At 36.5% G+C, this 17,366-nt stretch overlaps 2 protein-coding genes across 5 annotated transcripts; one reads left to right on the top strand and one right to left on the bottom strand.

The window, feature by feature from the left end:
* The first annotated feature begins 735 nt into the window (after positions 1-735).
* LOC140804022 (probable inactive histone-lysine N-methyltransferase SUVR2) lies at positions 736-8,062 on the top strand. 4 transcript variants are annotated; one of them, XM_073159877.1, is made up of 13 exons: positions 793-863; positions 1,329-1,422; positions 2,253-2,483; positions 2,966-3,001; positions 3,156-3,191; positions 3,325-3,940; positions 4,558-4,716; positions 5,028-5,776; positions 5,872-6,137; positions 6,515-6,581; positions 6,682-6,732; positions 7,132-7,228; positions 7,713-8,062. In XM_073159877.1, exons 3-13 carry the CDS (start codon positions 2,295-2,297, stop codon positions 7,733-7,735), a joined length of 2,289 nt encoding a protein of 762 aa, XP_073015978.1. In that variant the 5' UTR covers positions 793-863; positions 1,329-1,422; positions 2,253-2,294; the 3' UTR covers positions 7,736-8,062. The 4 variants fall into 4 exon arrangements, with proteins under 4 accessions (XP_073015980.1, XP_073015979.1, XP_073015977.1 ...); XM_073159879.1 differs by lacking the exon at positions 1,329-1,422 and having other exon boundaries at positions 736-863; positions 5,040-5,776; XM_073159878.1 differs by lacking the exon at positions 1,329-1,422 and having other exon boundaries at positions 736-863; positions 5,031-5,776.
* Positions 8,063-10,746: 2,684 nt separating this feature from the next.
* LOC140804021 (protein PHOSPHATE STARVATION RESPONSE 1-like) lies at positions 10,747-14,711 on the bottom strand. Its single transcript, XM_073159875.1, has 8 exons — positions 14,517-14,711; positions 12,778-13,548; positions 12,533-12,695; positions 12,360-12,436; positions 12,230-12,269; positions 12,084-12,141; positions 11,767-11,836; positions 10,747-11,304 (listed from the first exon to the last, which is right to left on the bottom strand). Exons 2-8 carry the CDS (start codon positions 13,435-13,437, stop codon positions 11,029-11,031), a joined length of 1,344 nt encoding a protein of 447 aa, XP_073015976.1. The 5' UTR covers positions 13,438-13,548; positions 14,517-14,711; the 3' UTR covers positions 10,747-11,028.
* Positions 14,712-17,366: the final 2,655 nt, after the last annotated feature.

Here is a 17,366-nt window from a genome sequence, read left to right as displayed (position 1 = left end):
TATCACTAAACATGAATAATTATCCGCTCCTTCAACAACAAAATAGTACGTCTTTTGTGAGACTGTCTCACGAATTTTTGTCTGTGAGTCGGGTCAACTATACCGATATTTACAATAAAAAATAATACTTTAAACATAAAAAATAATATTTTTTCATAGATAACCCAAATAAGATATCTGTCTCACAAAATATGATTCGTGAGACCGTCTCACACAATTTTTTGTCTAAAATCAAATAATAAGCATATGATTATCTCCATAATATTAGTCAACAGCAACTTACATATAAAATAAAGACTATTACGTATATATATCATGATCATTAATAAAGCAAATTGATTTATAAATAATGTTACAGTTTTTTAAATTATTATTTGGATAAAAATAATTTAATTATATTAAATATGTGATTTGTAGATATAATATATATTTTTCCGAATATTTTTTAAAAAATTAGATAAATTATATGAAAAGTATTAGTTATATAAATAAAAAGGATGATTTTGTAAAAATCAGTTGTTGTCACAACTTCATATAATAACTAAGAACATCATAATTATATAATAATATTATTTATAATTTATAATATAAACCAAATTAATTTTGAAAATTAATAAAACTCCATATTAATTATTAACTTACAGCAAGACAATTTAAATGATACGTACGAGTATTAATTACATGTTGTGGTATTTATTTTATTTCCTATACAAATTTTTTTTTATCGTTCGCCAACGCGAGTTAGGCGCGTGGAGTGCACCACAGTTATATTCTATTTGGATTCTCCGTGGGCAGAGTGACATTCACCCGTTAGAACTTGCTTGCCCTATTTCCGCTGTAGATCGCCAGTAGCTGCCTGCCTGGTAAGAACTTCCGTTTCCCCCATGCATTGTATGTCCGATAACGAAATCGGCTTTCGCTGCTTTTTCCCTTTTTCTGTACCTTCGCCTGGCGCAATCTGCGCTGTTGGAGAGGGATTCACTTGTTGAATTTACGGGAGTAAATATCGGATAATTTTGTTTGCTGTCCTAACTTTTGTATTTTGTTTCCTAATTTTTCGGGTTTTAATTTTTTATGTTCTTTTTCTACATTTTATCATTGTCGTGTTTGTTATCTTTCTTTTGGTGGAGGAAAGTGTTGTTTTTGTTCAACTTCGTTTCCGCCATTGTCTGTAGGAAAAAGCTTACTGACCATTTTCTCCTTTTTTTTTAAAAAAAAGTAAAATAATTTAACTTTGAGAATACGCATGTACACACGTCAAGAAGCAAATTTTGTGAGGCACATTTGTATGATCTGTGTTTATCTTTCTGTGAGCATGTTTTTTGTAGATTCCTAAAACCTGCTTTCAGTTTTATGCGAAGAAGCATATGTTTAAGGATTCTCTTGAATTTGAATGTGGAAAGGTGATAATCACAACTGAAGGTAAAATAATGTTGTTATGTTTCCTGCCGTGGGAAAAATTGTTGTTCTTAGATTAGTTGTTAATCGAGATTTGTCTTTTGCAAGTAAGTTGTTTGTTCAATGCCAACACTTAGCCTAACGTTACTATCATGAGCAAGAGCACAAAAAAGTTAGCCACTTTGTCACTCGTTGTGTTTTTATGTATTATTGCTAAATTACCCTATATGAATAACTATGTTTCTTTGATATTTTGAATTGTTTTTTCCCCAAAATTTCGAAAACACATCTCTCGTCAACTTCGCGATACCGATAAGTCCACGAGTTATTAGGATTTGTGCGCCAGCTGACGGACCCTATCCCCTTTTAGCATGATCCTTGTGGTTGAACAAAAGGAGCTACCTCGGATCTTGGACAGAGTACTCGAGTTGGAGGGAGGGAGGAAGCATAGCGTGAATACAGGGAACAGGGTAGAACAAGAGTTTATTTTAATATTTAAAATTTGTATAACATATCATAACAAAATAAAAGCTGAACCAAAAATTACAGCAACATAATTACAATTTATATAAACATTTTTTATATGAAATTACACTTCAAATTATAACTTAACATGAATGCACACATCAAGTGCGAAAATTTGCTATTTATTATTGGTTGTGATTGCAATTTCGTAAGAAAAGTTGAAATATTTTGTGATCTGCTGCGCTGGAGTTCTCCTCCCATCAACTTGCAATTTTATTTTCTTAATCAGTTGTTGAAAAGCTTATATTTTGATTAAGATGCGGTTGTAATACTTTTATAGTTTTTCGTTTTCCAACTATCTCAGTTTGATAACAAATGATGGATTACAGGGGAAGTAAAGAATCAGTTTCTGAGTTATAAAATCTGTTGAAATGAGCAAAGAGACAAAAGAAAAGGTTGCAAATGCCTTTCGTGCTATGAAAAGTATTGGGATCTCAGAGGATAAGGTAAAGCCAGTATTGAAAAGTTTGCTAAAGTTGTTTGATAAAAATTGGACGCTTATTGAAGAGGAAAATTATCGAGCCCTTGCTGATGCTATTTTTGAGAGAGATGAAGTAGAGGTAAATGCTTCAGACAGAATACTGTGTATTCCCCTAATTTCTATCACTTCTTGAGACACCTAAATCCTAATGCAATAGTACATTTTATGTTTCTTTATTTCGTATCCTTACGTGGCTGAGTACCGCAAATAGTGGACTTCACATTCATCAACGGATGCTGCTTCCCAGATTGGGTTTTTGGGTTTTCTATAATTTCAAAGTGAGAACTCGTTTTTCCAAAATATGTTGTGCCATATAAATGGCATTTTAGAGTTTTATCAACAATTTGCTTCACTATTTAAAAGAACTAGAAACAAGGATTGTCGCACAAGGTCCAATTACAACTCTGAAAATCCTTTTTTTCTTTCATTTTTCTTCTCTCTTCTCTCTCTTTTTTTTTTCTTTTTGTATTCGTATTATTCTTGTTTAGTTAAAATTTTACCGCTGTCGATCTTTCTATTTTTGGTCGAACTGCGGTGACATTGGTTTTTCTGATCTCTCAGGCTGCAGAGTGCTCTAGGAAGATCTTGAATAGCGAAGTATGTGATTGATTCGATAATTAGTCTGCTTATCAGTTCTCAGAGCTAGCTTTTCGATTTTAGTTAATTTAATTGTGATTGTATGTTTTATATGTACAGAAAAAAGGTTTGTTAGTGCTGATGATTTGATAATTTGATCTGTGCCATTTGTCAGGCCGCAGAGCATCCGAAGAAGATTGTGAATGGTGAAGTGAGTAACTCAATCTTTAATTATTGTCATGCAATATAAATCAACTCATTGGTGGTTGTATTTTTATAGCTAATATCTTTATTCATTCTTATTTTACTCAATATGTTGTTATGCTGGTGTACTTCTCGAACAGAAAGAGGATTGCTTGGAGGAAGAAATTCAGGCTTCTGAAGAACCTGAACGGCCTTTAAAAAGACTGCGACATAGAAATCGAGATGGTCAAACTTCCTCCTCAAGTACTTCTAATATTAATGTACCCAAAGCTCCACTTGTCAAGCCAAAAGAAGAACCAGATGAACTACATCAAGACCATTTTCCAAAGGCAAACGGTTCACACGGTACAGTGGATCCAGTTGACACATGTCAATCACTTGGTTCCAATAAACAAGAGCAACATACTTCTGCCTTGATTGTCAATGAGAAATATGATCCCTGCCAGGTCGGTGACATAGGCAGAGTTCAGCAAAATACCCCGTTGGGAACAGAAAGGAGATCACCTTCTCATCCAATGAGGCTGAGAGACAGAGGAAAGGGATCTGTCTCTTCGCAATCTGGGGGGAAGATTTCAGTTTCTGGAAGTTCATCTGATGCTGGATGCCTAAAAGACCAAAATAATAAGTGTGGCATTGTTTTATCATCCTTGCCTACACAAAAGAGCAATGCCAATCATACTCTGATTAAGCCTAAAGATGAGCCAATCTCTGATGACACTCCATGTCCAGGGTTTCCTGTGGCCAAGGTCCATCCAGGTATACCTTTCCTCTTCTGGTTGTTCACAGTATGTGCATCCAAATTTTTTTATCTTTTGTTGATTGAAATTGAATTGTCGTTAATATTCTCGATTTGACAAACCAACACTTATCTGTGTATAAGTAACATTTTGTCCATTTAGCAGGTCTCCCTTAGACGATGAACTGAGAACTCGTTTCTTTTGATTCCCAGATTTTTGTGGGTGCTTCTTGTTTATATCTTAGGTCTTGACTCACTTGCTGTTGCCATTAGTGTATATTAATTGCTTGTAGTTGTACTCGATGAAATGGAGTTAGTAAGTAGTTTTTTTGGGTGTATCTGACCATTTGCTTTATACATTTTATTTTTCAGTTTCACCTGTTGAATTTTGAGGAATATACTTCTTGTTTTGCTTTTGGTTTATGCCATTCAGATTCCAGATTGGATTTACAAGATAGCATTATATTTGTAATAATCATGTCATCAAGCATACACACGACTCTTTCAGGATCCATTTAATGTTCTCTCATGCACAGCTATTTTATTTCTTAATCATGCACAGCTATTTTATTACTTAATCATTACATGATTTTGTATTCTACTATTCATTCTTAGGATCATGGTTCATGTTTCACAGATATATTGAATGAAGGAGGTGCTTTGAGTATGAATGGCACCATTGCATATGACCACCCTGAACATTCAGTATCCCATACTGCTCAAAGAATAGACGTCGCTGATGGGAATGCTGCTGCAAATGAACTGAGAAACAGTGGAGCACCTGCAAAGATCCCCGGTTAGTGCCCTTCATAACTGATGAGTGCTTCCTTGTCTTTTGGAAAAGTGAAATATTCTCTAGTCAGTCTCTCAACTCTGTAATTTGGCTTGCGGAAAGCGTAAATATAATTGTCTAATTGATCTTAATCTATTACAGCATTGGTGGTGGATAAATGTCTCATATCATACAAAGATCTCTAGTCAAACTTTATGAATTTTTGGAAAAAAAAAATTGATGGTAATTTCAGAAATTAGGATCCAAATCTACTAGAGGGTACAGGAATCATGGCTTTAACTCCTACTATTGTCTACTGTATTAATCTTCTGCAGCAGATGGCCTAGGTGCTGGATGCTTGGGTTTTAGTTCTGTTAGTCGATCAGTTGCTCAGTTTGATTCTGGGGTGCCTCTTCCCAATACATTGCCACTTCCTCCAACTTGCACTAGCATGGATGATGTAACAACCCTAAAGAAGATGGCAAGTCTTGATGACTGTGAATCAAACAAAGTGAGCTGTACTGAAGAAATGAATGATTTGAGCTTGGAGGTTGCCCATCAGCCGCTAGTGGCTTTAAGCACTGTCAGCTCACTTGAGGTTTTGGATATCGCCAAGGGACTCGAAAAAGTTTTAATCACAACGGTGAATGAAGTCAATGATGAGCGTCCTCCATCTTTCTTTTACATACCCCAAAATGCAGTTTTTCAAAATGCATATCTGAATTTCTCTCTAGCACGTATGGGAGATAACAACTGTTGTGGTACTTGTTCTGGGGATTGTCTGTTGTTATCCACTCCCTGTGCCTGTGCACATGAAACTGGAGGTGAATTTGCATACACTTCCGATGGCCTTGTTAAAGAGGACTTTCTTAATGAGTGTATTTCCATGAATCGTGATCCGAAGAAGCACTGCCAGTTTTTCTGTAAGGAATGCGTTCTTGAAAGATCAAAAAGTGAAGATGTCGTTGAACCTTGCAAAGGGCATCTAGTGAGGAAGTTCATCAAAGAATGTTGGTGGAAATGTGGCTGCAATATACTGTGTGGAAATCGAGTGGTACAGAGAGGAATAAGTCGCAAATTACAGGTAGTGTGTTCTCTCTCATCCTAGCTCCAGTCTATTGAAAATTTTTCATGGGGCTCATTAGTTTTTTTGGTGTTTTCCATGTCATGTTTCCCTAGGTGTTTATGATATCTGAAGTTAAGGGGTGGGGTCTACGTACACTGGAGGACCTACCAAAAGGTGCATTTGTTTGTGAGTATGTTGGAGAAGTTTTAACGAATGCAGAGCTCTTTGATCGTGTTTCACGTAGTCCTAAAGGGGAGAAACATTCATACCCTGTTCTTCTTGATGCTGATTGGGGTGCAGAAGAAGTACTCAAAGACGAAGAAGCTCTTTGTTTGGATGCTACTTACTATGGAAATGTTGCAAGGTTTATCAATCACAGGTAAGTTCATTTATTAAGAAGTATGCATTTGATGACAGTTTCTTTTTTTAAAAAAACTTTCAATCGGTTCATCTCTCTTTAATATTTTTCCAAGTGATTGTAGTAGCGTCTAGATTTGGTTCGACAGTGCAGCATCTTAATATTAGTTTGTAAGAAGTTGCTCGTATACTACAATTATTATTTTGTTATTTTGATGACCATTGGATTCGATTATTTCAACCTGTATCATGCAAGTTGCGTCACAAATAGCGTGTCCTTGCGTCTCTTTCCCTTCCCCTGTCCCAGTTAACAGGAAAGCTTCAGTTAGAGTTTTCATTTCAAAGATTCAGGTTCTGATATCAATGGCAGATGATCTTTAATTTCCCTCTTGCCTTTAGATGTTATGACTCGAACATGGTTGAGATACCTGTGGAAGTGGAGACTCCTGATCACCACTATTATCACGTATGTGATCACTTTTTTTTCTACACCTTGTCCCACTATCTATGTTGGTTAAAGTCAAGTCTTCTAATGAAGTTGAACTGGATCTCTTCTCTCAATGTAGCTTGCATTCTTTACCACAAGAAAAGTGAAAGCAATGGAAGAACTTACTTGGGTAATTACATTTTCATTATGTGGTCTTGCTTTATATTTAAAATTTTCAGTTTCATAGAGGCATGTCTTGAAAATGCTATTTATTTTTCATGATAATGTTATAAGTGAATGATTGCATATGCTTCTTTAACTTTTAACAATGAGGAGTCTTGTCTTTTGCACTAAAGGGTGCCTTAGGGTATTATACTCAATTACACTCGCGTAAAAGGCACAATTTTAATGCTCGTGGGGAAGTAGGGTTTATGGTCTACTTAATTGCCTGCTTCAGACCATAATGTTTGGTTGCTTGATACATCACATTAAGGATGTATTTGAATACGGTAGTTGCACATTCATGAAGTAAACATTAATTAGTGTATTCAGTAATTAGTTAACTAAGAAGTGTATTGGCTGTTTGCAGGATTATGGTATTGATTTTGATGACCATGACCATCCTATAAAGGCATTTCATTGTCAATGCGGCAGCAAGTTTTGCCGCAACATAAAACGCTCAAGTAGTAAGTACTACATTTCAGGGAAACTTATTTATTTAGTTATATAAAGCAGATTTGCGTATGTAAAATGATTGTCCATGCATGTGTTGGATACCATGCTTGTTACCATCTTAATTTGTTTTCCTTGTGGTGTGAAAAGCTTTAGTTTCGTGAAACTGCAAGATGGTACACGTTTCCTCTTCAAGACCTATTATTGCTCACCTATCCAGGGTTAACTCGACTTGTCACACAATTGGGGGTAGATCTAGGAACTTGGGGAGAGAAAGAGTGCTACTCGCAATTTTAGAAAAAAAAATGAAGAAAAATTCATTTTTTTCTAATTTGAGGGGATGATCTTCTTTTTACCCATGTTGGAGCTGAACCTACACACGACCACGTATGCTATCTTGCAAATTATGTACTCCGAGTTTTGTTTGTAATTGTTGGAATATCTTTTTACTTTTGTTATTGGCATTAATAATTCCTAACCACCTGTTTTGTGTCTTAGGGTCTAGATCTTCGAGAAGATGACCACATGCTATTATTGGGGTGCCATTACGAGCTTGCCCTTTGTTGCAAATCAATGAATAGCATAACCATGCGATTAGCTTTGAAGGTAGTAGCTGCAACTTTTGAAGTTACATTGCGCTGACTGACGATTGTTCTCTTCGGTTGTAACTTAGATATCATGTTACATTTGAGCAATGAATGGCAGAAAGATAATATTATTCTCTGATCGTTGGTAGTATTGTAACAGTTCCTTTTCTAAATTCGTGTGAAACCATCTCTAACTGGATCATGGCTAATACCAGTTAAGTTGGTGGAGACATCCTTTACTGTTTATTTGTTAAAAGTTTACATCTATTTTCTTAAGATTTAAGTTCTTTTGTAGAAAAAATTTGTGCTAAATGTCCTTCCGGCGATGGAGAAGAGCCAAATTTCGAAGGTGCCTCGTTGCAAATTTCATATAAATATCAAAATAAGAAACCAGTGGGACTTTCTATATTAGAAATTAATTATATAAGAATCGGATTACGTATCATTGTCCTAGGATAAAATTGAAGAAAAAACCAAATGGAACAGAACAGTTGAAGAGGTACAAAATACCTTGCACATACGTGTATCAGCACACGTGTACGGATTGCTTATACTGTGTGCTCAGCCATCATAGGACAGGGAAGTCCTTTTAATATAATTTGTATTTGCTGGAATTGGAGTTTAAGGAAATGACCCATTTCACTTTCGTCATTCATTTTTTAAGCCCGTTTGATTTAGTAGCATTGGGTTTTTAAAATTTTCTAATTTGGATATGTACCTGCCATTCAATGGAATTCTCTTAGGCATGATCGGAAAGACGTGATTTTTTTTTGGTGCAGATTTTTCTTAGTCGGCAGCTTGAAGAATATATTGTGTCTTGATTGACTTTATTTTAGTTTCCTTGTCGTGTATAATTGATTCATTCGGCTATCCATTTATGCTATTAGTTGTTTTCCTGGAGAGATATGCCTTATGGTGTTGGTTTTTGAAGTTATCGATGAATTTTGACATTAACGATATCAATAACGATATCATAGTAATTGAAATCTTGATCTGAATAATCAGTAAGCGCCATTGGAAGTTTCCATAGCCGGCATTATTTTGCGGGAAGTTAGCAACTACTACGCAGGGGAAATTATTGGCAGCATCGGTATAACTTCCCATTCGATCTGTTGTAAGCTTGATATAAGGCGGGGCGAAGTCCAGGAAAATGGAGCTCCAGAACACCTGCTGGTACCATATAGTTCATCCGAGGAGGATAATGCAGTATGCTTTGGTAGCTTGGAGTTAAATTAGAGTGGCCTGAATCATAGATATGACCTACATCTGGACGATTTTTCCATCTATGCTGCAGCGTGAATAATTTGCATGTTTACGGCCAGGATCGGAATTTGCTGCGGTTGCCTCTTTTTGAATTCGTTTCAACCGGTTTACCTTCAAAGTCTTGCCGTTGAGGATGTAGGAGCGTCGGTACTGCCCCACGTTTTATCTTAAAGGTGACATGCATGACCAAAACCTATGGCATTCCAGAAATAACATTCGATCACATTGCCAAAACCATGAAAATATTTCAGGAATTCGTCATTCCAGGACGGGCGATCCTTCTTTGGTCAAAATTTCCAAGCCTTTCAAAATAATCATCAGTTGAGGTCATTTTGGGATTCAAAAGTTTGCAGATCTTTTCTTTTTAATGCCCTTGAAACTTCAACCTGAGATGGAGAAAATATCGCATCATAAGCATTTCTTCGGCGCAAACCAAAAAAAATTGCGGGGAAATATTCAAATTTGATATTATATATTACGTGGCATCGGCTTCTAAATAAAGTTTCAACTTTACACCATCCACTTGTCTGGACTTCCATGTTCTTTTAGTCTTGCTCAATGAACACAACGATCCACTTCATGTTTTGTGGGGTCACATTACTTTTACGACATATATGACTTTGTACTAATATTGGATGAATAATATCTAAAGATATACAAAAGAGTCAACATTATTGATGTTAGTGAAATTCGGGACGGTAGTTGGAAGGCGGATTTTTATTTGGGGAGTTCGGATCGGACCTTCGAAATCTGGAAGTACAAACAAGAATATTAGATGGGGACTGGAAGGTTGTTCCGACTTAGCAACTCTGACGTTCAAGTTAGAGCGAATGAAACTTGATATTTATAGGAGAAAGATAGAGTCTTGATTTGATAGATTTAGATTCTCAAAATCTTGTGCAATATTTGGTTAGATATTGTGCAAGATTTGGCTAGATCTTGATGGACCTTACCTTATTGGAATTGATTTATGTGGGCTATCCGTTAATGTCTATGTAAGAGCTCTCATATGCAAGAGTCCGCCTATCATCTTGGTCTCTTGAAAGCTCGGCTCGGGAGGTCGGCCAAAATATTACCAATCGGCGCGATAACCCCATCTTGGAGGTCGGCTCGGGTCTTGCTGGGAGGTCGGCCACCTCTTCTGATTCGACGAGATTGTGGATTTTGGAGGTCGGCTGGAATGACCTCCGGATGGCCTCCTAGGAGCTTCAGACCAGTATGAGGCGATTTTACGTTGTGCTGGGCCATGAATCTGACCTCCTAGTTTTTCCAAACATGGCCCATTATCTGTCTGGACTATCGAGAGTGAGCCAAACACACTCTCGGTCCGAGGGTATCCGTGCTGGTGATTGAGTCAAAGAAGTAAAACTCTCGATGTTTTTATGTTTTTAATTGTTAACCCGTAACTAAAAAATTAAATTAAATATATTATTTTTTGTTGTTTTGGATATGAAGGTTGAAGCTAGTTCATAAAATCAATTTAAATAATAAATTTAGTTATTTATCTCCGGCGTCTTATTATATAACTACTAAATGCTAGATAATCTGAGTAAGATATATTTGAAACAAGATTTTATGTAAAACATATACTTAAGTTCATTTAGTATATAGCTGGAGCCCTTTTCAAATGGTATATTTAGTGACAATAAAGAGATCATTCAATAAATATGTATAACATGTAATAACAAATGTATTTTTATAAGAAGAATAAAAATAGAGCAACACAAACTGTCTAAATTTTCCAATGTCAGAAAACCAATTGTTTTAAAACATATTCACACAGCCAATACCAATAGTGTGCAATCATTAGCGGTTAAAAGAATTCTTACAAAGCTAACTCTCAGCGATTCTGACCTTGTCTATGAACGAACTGTAAAGAAGCCAATGCGTTTTAAGAGTCTGTGTCTGGTAGAAGGAACAAGAAAACCACTGGAATCTTACTGGGAAACTGGGGATCAGTGAGTTTATAGATCATGAGGAGCTTTTGCGCTTTCTGATATTGGAGAATCGCATCTCCTCGTAACTTTGGCTTTTGGAATCTGTTGCTCTACTAATGGTTGCACAGTTTCTTGCTCTTCTGTGGACAAGCTAATCGAGCCACCTCCTGGTTTGCTGTTATCGGTGTCTCTGGTTGATGAACCACCCTTTAGCAAGTCTAAACTGGACTTGCACTGCTTCTCAAACATCATCTGCAGGCATCGCCCTTGTTCTTCTATTTGAAGCTGTAAATTTCTCTGAATCTGCAGAAAGAAAAATCAGTGTCAGTCTTCGAAGGGAAGACCAGAATGTCGCCTCATGTTTACCAGAGATGGCACAATTCAATTCCTTCTAAAGTAAAACATCAATTTTTTAGGTTACCAATCAAGAATATAAAAGATTAATTACAAGTTATTTTATCAGCTTCTTGAGTATGTTAACCCCAGTAATGACATTGATGAATAAACATATGGAAGAGACGTTACTCAGTTTACCCTATGTTATTAGAATATACAGGATCTAGCTCACAGCAAGTGAAAGACGATTTGCTTTACAGACTTTTACAATTAGCCGTGTCCACCAACATGGTAGGCGTATTAATCACTGTCTTCATCATCAAAGGCTCGTGTTAATTTATTCAAAGTTCCATAGCATGTCATACATGCTGAGCGACAAACTGAGAGGCACTCCTATTAGCATCGTTTTTGCAAAGCACAAAGTCATACCTCAAGTTGTTCATGAAGCCGTTTTTGGACCTCCATCTGCAACCTCAATGCTTCAGAAATCCCAATACCCCTTTTTCAAGAGCACAGATGCATAAAAATCAGCAAATAAACATGCGGAGTGGAAATTGGCTTTATCCAGAGCTTATGAGTATATCAAGCACCCGATTTTCAAGATTTGCATGGTTCTGATAAGTACAGACATGTCCCAACAAATGGAAACATTGGGAACAATTTTGTGATGAACACAACAGGTGGGAACAAAACAAAATATACCCCAAGAAAAATATTTCCTATTGCAGTAACATAGCAATACTCACGTTTTCAAGTCCAGGGATGACAGCTCTTCAATGGAAGTAAGTTTCTTCTCCGAAGACTCTGCAAAGGAACGAATTGGTCCCTCGTTAGCTGTTGACGAATATAGTATTTTATAGCACAGACAAAGAAGGTAGAACTTGAGGCAAACCTTCTGCTATCTCTGGTCTATGCCTGGCTGTTCGGTATTTCTATAGTTCAAGAACATTCCATATCAATCCGAGTGTGAAATGCTACCAATGCCGGTTTCAACAATATATCTCACTACAATAAATACATACCTGTAGGTGGCTTTTTACATGATAAATGGTCAAGCCTTCAACTTTCATTAGCTTTAGTACGCCCTTCGGAGTAGCTCCTGTGAATGAAAAATAGAATGGCTAAAAGAGTAGAACTGTAGAAGGCCAATTATTTTGTACCAATTTAAGAACTTCAGTAAGACGAGAATAACTACTTTCACCGCCTCCAAGTTTGTTAACAGCTTCAACAAAGATCTCGTGAAGTTCTGGAGTCCAACGCATTCTCTGTTTTGTGGGACCAGCATTTCCCGAGGAACATTGACCAGGGGTGGCGCAAGTTTCTTTGGGTGTAGCTGGGATCTGTTCGGATTTATTTGTCTGCAGCATTGAGCAACTTGTGGACTGTCAAACACACTAAAGTTAAACAAGTGCCAGAAAAACTCATGCAGAGAGAACTGACCTCAAACTTTGGTTCTGGATCTGCAAAACTTGTACCGCCAAGAAGCCCATTCCAATCAGAAGCCAACTCATCGTTATCAACTATAATCTGATCAGCCCAATATTTCCATTCATTTATTTTTCCGAGATCCTCGGACTGGTAGACAATGGGGTCTCCATTATTATCGTCTAGGTGATTACTTTGCATTGTGGTACTCACTGGATAATCAAGAAAATGGGGACACCGTGAGTCACTTTGATGGTTGAAATGACTTGATGCGGTGGATTGCAGAACGCCGGGATCACCAGGATGAGGCAATACAACTGATTTCCCACAACTTGTTGATTGAGAAATGAATGGAGATTGTCTCCGGTGGTTTTCTTGTCTTTGGTCAGATGAAAACTGAAGATCGGTAGAGAATCCTGAAGATGAGGAATAGATATGCCCAACAGTGCCGTTGTTAGAAGAAAATGGTGAAACAACAGTTGGAGGACGTTGCATCAGGTCCTTCTCAAGAGATACATGCTGGGAATTAGAAATTTTGGGATATGATTCTTTTTGATGATTCAGAATATTAGGAAAAGAAGTTACAGCCCCTGAAAATCCGAAGTTACTTATTTGTTTTCCGCCTGATCTCTGAATAGATAAAGCTGGTTTTGCTTCCATCATCAACTTGTGCATAAATAACAGAAACCTCACAGTGAAATGAAGCAAGCTCCGTATCTTCGGTCACCTCTTTAACTTGCACAAAGGAAAGCTTCCTCAAGTCCTAGAGGTTCCATGTCTCGTGACCTGAGGCACTTGAGTGTAAATAACCTAAAGAGTCTCTACAAATAGCTGATAATATTTCATACTTTCATCTTCTAGCTCATGATATACCTTTTAATAGAGCTGTAAGCATTAAACCTATAACTTTGTTTCCCATACTTCAGAAGAAACGCGACTTAAAATTGTAGGCGAAATCTATTATACAGTAGCAACATGGTGACAAATCTTCCCAGACCAAAAAACTGTTTTAACCGTATCCTGTGTAGATCGTTTCTATCTAAATATGGCTTCACGGTCTCTCGGTTGTGCCAAGTCTTTATGGGACATTTTCACAACTGAAAGAACTTAATCTTGACTACCGAGTACCAACAGTACAGAAGTGATTCTCAAGTTCATGAACTTTGCTTCTCCTAGCAGTGAACTGCGATTTGTTGGAAATCTAACTCACTGATCTCCAATGACCAACAAAAAAACACTGAATGACATTGGGAAGAGCATATGATAGAGACAAGTACGGACAGGTTTGAAATTTTAAACATATTAATAACTAATAATTTTACACAGCTAATTATCGCAAGTTACCTAATTCAATAGATTCCTCAGACACTCTAGCTACTTGAAAGAAAACTATGATCTACTATATTGATTCTAAACAACTAACAAACAAAACAAAATCAGCTGAATTAATTACACAAGATAACGAAACTAAAATAAAGGCAATCAAGAAACAGTACATTCTTAAAGCTGCAGAATAAGAAAATGTTGCACCAAAAAAAAATCATACCTTTGAGACCATGTAAGAGAATTCCATTGAATATCAATTGTACACATACAAAGTCGAAATTTAAAGAACCCATAAACGGGCTTAAAAAATGAACGCAAAATCGACGTGGGTCATTCTTGAAACTCCAAAGAAAGTAGAATTATATTAACAAGGCAGTCCCAAATCAGGATATAAATCAGAAAAAAAGCTTATGATTAATGATTATTACCTCGAATAACAAAAATCTATGATGGCTGAGAATAAAGTATACGCAGTTGCTCGTGCACGTGTGGTAATTATTGCACGTGCGGAGTGTATGCCAGAAATCACCGGCGAGTGGCTACTGCGCCTTTTCAGCAGCTCTATTCCATTTGGGTTTCTCTTATTCAAAATTTTATGCTCGTCAGGCCACGCGCGTCCCCTGGCGCTTATATCACTGTTATCTTAAAAGGGAATATTTCATATTTTTTTAGGAGAATAATTATCAAAATATAAAATTATTAAGTTTATGGACGTGTTTCTAAATATAACACTAAATTAAGTAAATTTTGAACTCAATTCTAAAATCATATAAAGCAGTAGAGATTTTTAAACAAGCACATGATCCATTATAATTTGGTTAAAATAACCACCAAAATTATATATGTGTAAAACAAGTAATTAATTATAACCACAATTGTTGCTTCTCTCCATCATTAATAATAAAATTATAGAATCACAAACATATATGTGTTAGTTAATCAAATTATATGTTTAAATATTTTTTGGGCTGTAGGTTTGACGTGGATGCAATATTTTTCTTGGAAAATTTACTCTTGGTCACTTGCTAAAAGTTATATGATTCAAGTTTTTTTTAAAAAAATTATATCTACGCTTATGTACTAGAATCCATGGTGTGTGGGTAGGTTCTGGATGTGGCAAATAGCTAGGGGATTTGGGAGTGGACAAACTTTTTGGCGCCTCCTGACACCGCAAAATGGCCCTTTTGGGGAAATTGATTCACCATTTTCCAAACCAACTTTTTCTCGCTCCGATAGCAGTAGGCCACCACCACACCCATATTATCAAACTTTGGGATCAGAAACTCTAGGGACATCTAGCAGATGTAAATTAATTTAACAGAGAAAAGGAGTGGCAAAAGATGGAGACTCTTTACTCGCAGATGTAAATTAATTAGGATAATTAAAACTATTCAAAGAAAATAACCCAAAATGACAATATTGGTTTAAAATTTCAAAGCGCGAGAATTTCAAAACCCATCATCTACTTTTAAACAATGGCATTGGCTGATTGGCAGCACTGGGAATTCGAGCCCACAGGTCCGCACATTTCTTTCCGATTGGGTCAGTGATAGCAGACCCTGGAAAAGGAGACGAAGGTTATAGAAGAAAGTTTTACCTGCTATTCCGCAATGCAGATAAACTAGGAATGCATGGCTCATGCAAAGCTACACACAAATCAAATTTTATCTAACTTCAAGTTGAGTTTGGATTTAACGTCTCAACCCAAGTTAACTCTGTCAAGAGATAATTATTTTTATTTTTCATTTTTAAAAGCTTATCTAAGTAACAAGTTTACAAGTGTAAATAACATATTTAGTACTTGATTTTGTAGAAATTGAAGGATCTTTAGATAAATTATGAAGCTTGAGTAGTAATTTAAAATTTGTTGACTCAGAGCTTGAGCTAAAAATTCTTATTCAACCAGCTCAAATAGGGGCTACTTGAAGGACTACCTTTCATTTCGCCTATGGGATTAACAATGAGACCCCCCCTGCACTGCATTATGTGCATATATAATCAGAAAAAAGTGTTATTTGCAAAAAACAAATAAGCACTATGAACCCATGCAAAACCAATTTGTTCTAGCACATAGATCAATTAAAAATAGATTCAAGGTACAGAAAATAAGGATAGCGCATGCATACACTGAAGCACCGAGCTATCTAAGAATAACGAGTCTGCGCAGTTGTCGGCAAAATAATATAGCAACAAGCCCATTATACTCCAAAGGAGGGAAAAAATACATGCCAATTATTATTATTACAACTATAATACTATTGGGTCATCAGAACATCCGCCAATAAATGCTCAAAAATCAAGAATGAAAAATGAGTTGAGACACCCTTCATGGTCAAATTTCTAGTATCTAGCCTCCTGGTACAAAAAAATACCTTATAATCTGACCATACTTTCCGTTTTCTAAAGAAACAACGGCTTGAAAGCATTTTTTATTCAATGAACATCCATCAGAGATCAAAGAGCATCAAATTGAATGTATCCTAGGAAGAAAGGAAACGTATAGGCCTGAGAAAGACATTTCATATTTTCATGGGAAACTGAAATGTTCAGGTTAGGGAAGAAAAATTATGAGAGATGACAACAGCTCCATCTGCCACCGGAACAACTGGCAACATTATCTACACAACAACTTAATGGCTGTCATTGGCAATAAAACAGACTGGATAAATATCAAGAAGATGGCATTAGAAGATCACATATGTATGTAAATTTGTAATTACATATATAGAAATAGTTCGTGTATTTCCGATCACATGAATATCAAAATATAGTATTCCAAGAACCAATCGCTTATACCCATGTCGTAACCATACAAGCTATCCAATCGACCTTCTTCTAAGAATAACCGATAACCCATAATTTAACTAATTATAAAACTGCACACAAACGAATTACGAATCAAAGGTAACTCGAACCTTCAAAGTACATAAAGACGCCATCTTTTCGGCGCCACGGCTTGCGTTGGCGGACGATAACTGCAGGCATCACCTTCTTCAGGAAATCCGGCTTACCATTCTTGACCGTAGCCGTAACCATATCACCGACTCAAGCAGAGGGGAGCCTGTGGAGACGGCCCTTGATCCCCTTCACGGAAATGATGTAGAGATTCTTGGCCCCGGTGTTGTCAGCGCGGTTAACCGTCGCTACCACGGGCAGACTAAGTGACATCCTGAACTTGTTACCCGCTGGACATATAGCCCAAATTCTGGCTATCAAATTTCGCATTAGATATTTAATTTCTTTACATGTGGATTGAGAAAAAATAAAATAGAGCCCAA

The sequence above is a fragment of the Primulina eburnea genome, chromosome 10, assembly GCF_022965805.1.
Source record: "Primulina eburnea isolate SZY01 chromosome 10, ASM2296580v1, whole genome shotgun sequence".
Taxonomy (NCBI): Eukaryota; Viridiplantae; Streptophyta; class Magnoliopsida; order Lamiales; family Gesneriaceae; genus Primulina; species Primulina eburnea.
The sequence above is the reverse complement of the archived record's forward strand: the minus strand, read 5'-3'. Positions and strand labels throughout refer to the sequence as shown.

Bases quoted from the DNA above. Each gene is read 5' to 3' on its own strand.
- LOC140804022 (XM_073159876.1), top strand. From the start codon at position 2,295: ATGAGCAAAGAGACAAAAGAAAAGGTTGCAAATGCCTTTCGTGCTATG. The intron at 2,484-2,965 runs GTAAATGCTTCA...CTGATCTCTCAG, and splicing joins TTGAGAGAGATGAAGTAGAG to GCTGCAGAGTGCTCTAGGAA. The intron at 7,229-7,712 runs GTAAGTACTACA...TTTGTGTCTTAG, and splicing joins CAACATAAAACGCTCAAGTA to GGTCTAGATCTTCGAGAAGA.
- LOC140804021 (XM_073159875.1), bottom strand. From the start codon at position 13,437: ATGCACAAGTTGATGATGGAAGCAAAACCAGCTTTATCTATTCAGAGA. The intron at 12,142-12,229 runs GTTTGCCTCAAG...GTTCCTTTGCAG, and splicing joins TAGACCAGAGATAGCAGAAG to AGTCTTCGGAGAAGAAACTT. The intron at 11,837-12,083 runs GTGAGTATTGCT...CTCTTGAAAAAG, and splicing joins TCATCCCTGGACTTGAAAAC to GGGTATTGGGATTTCTGAAG.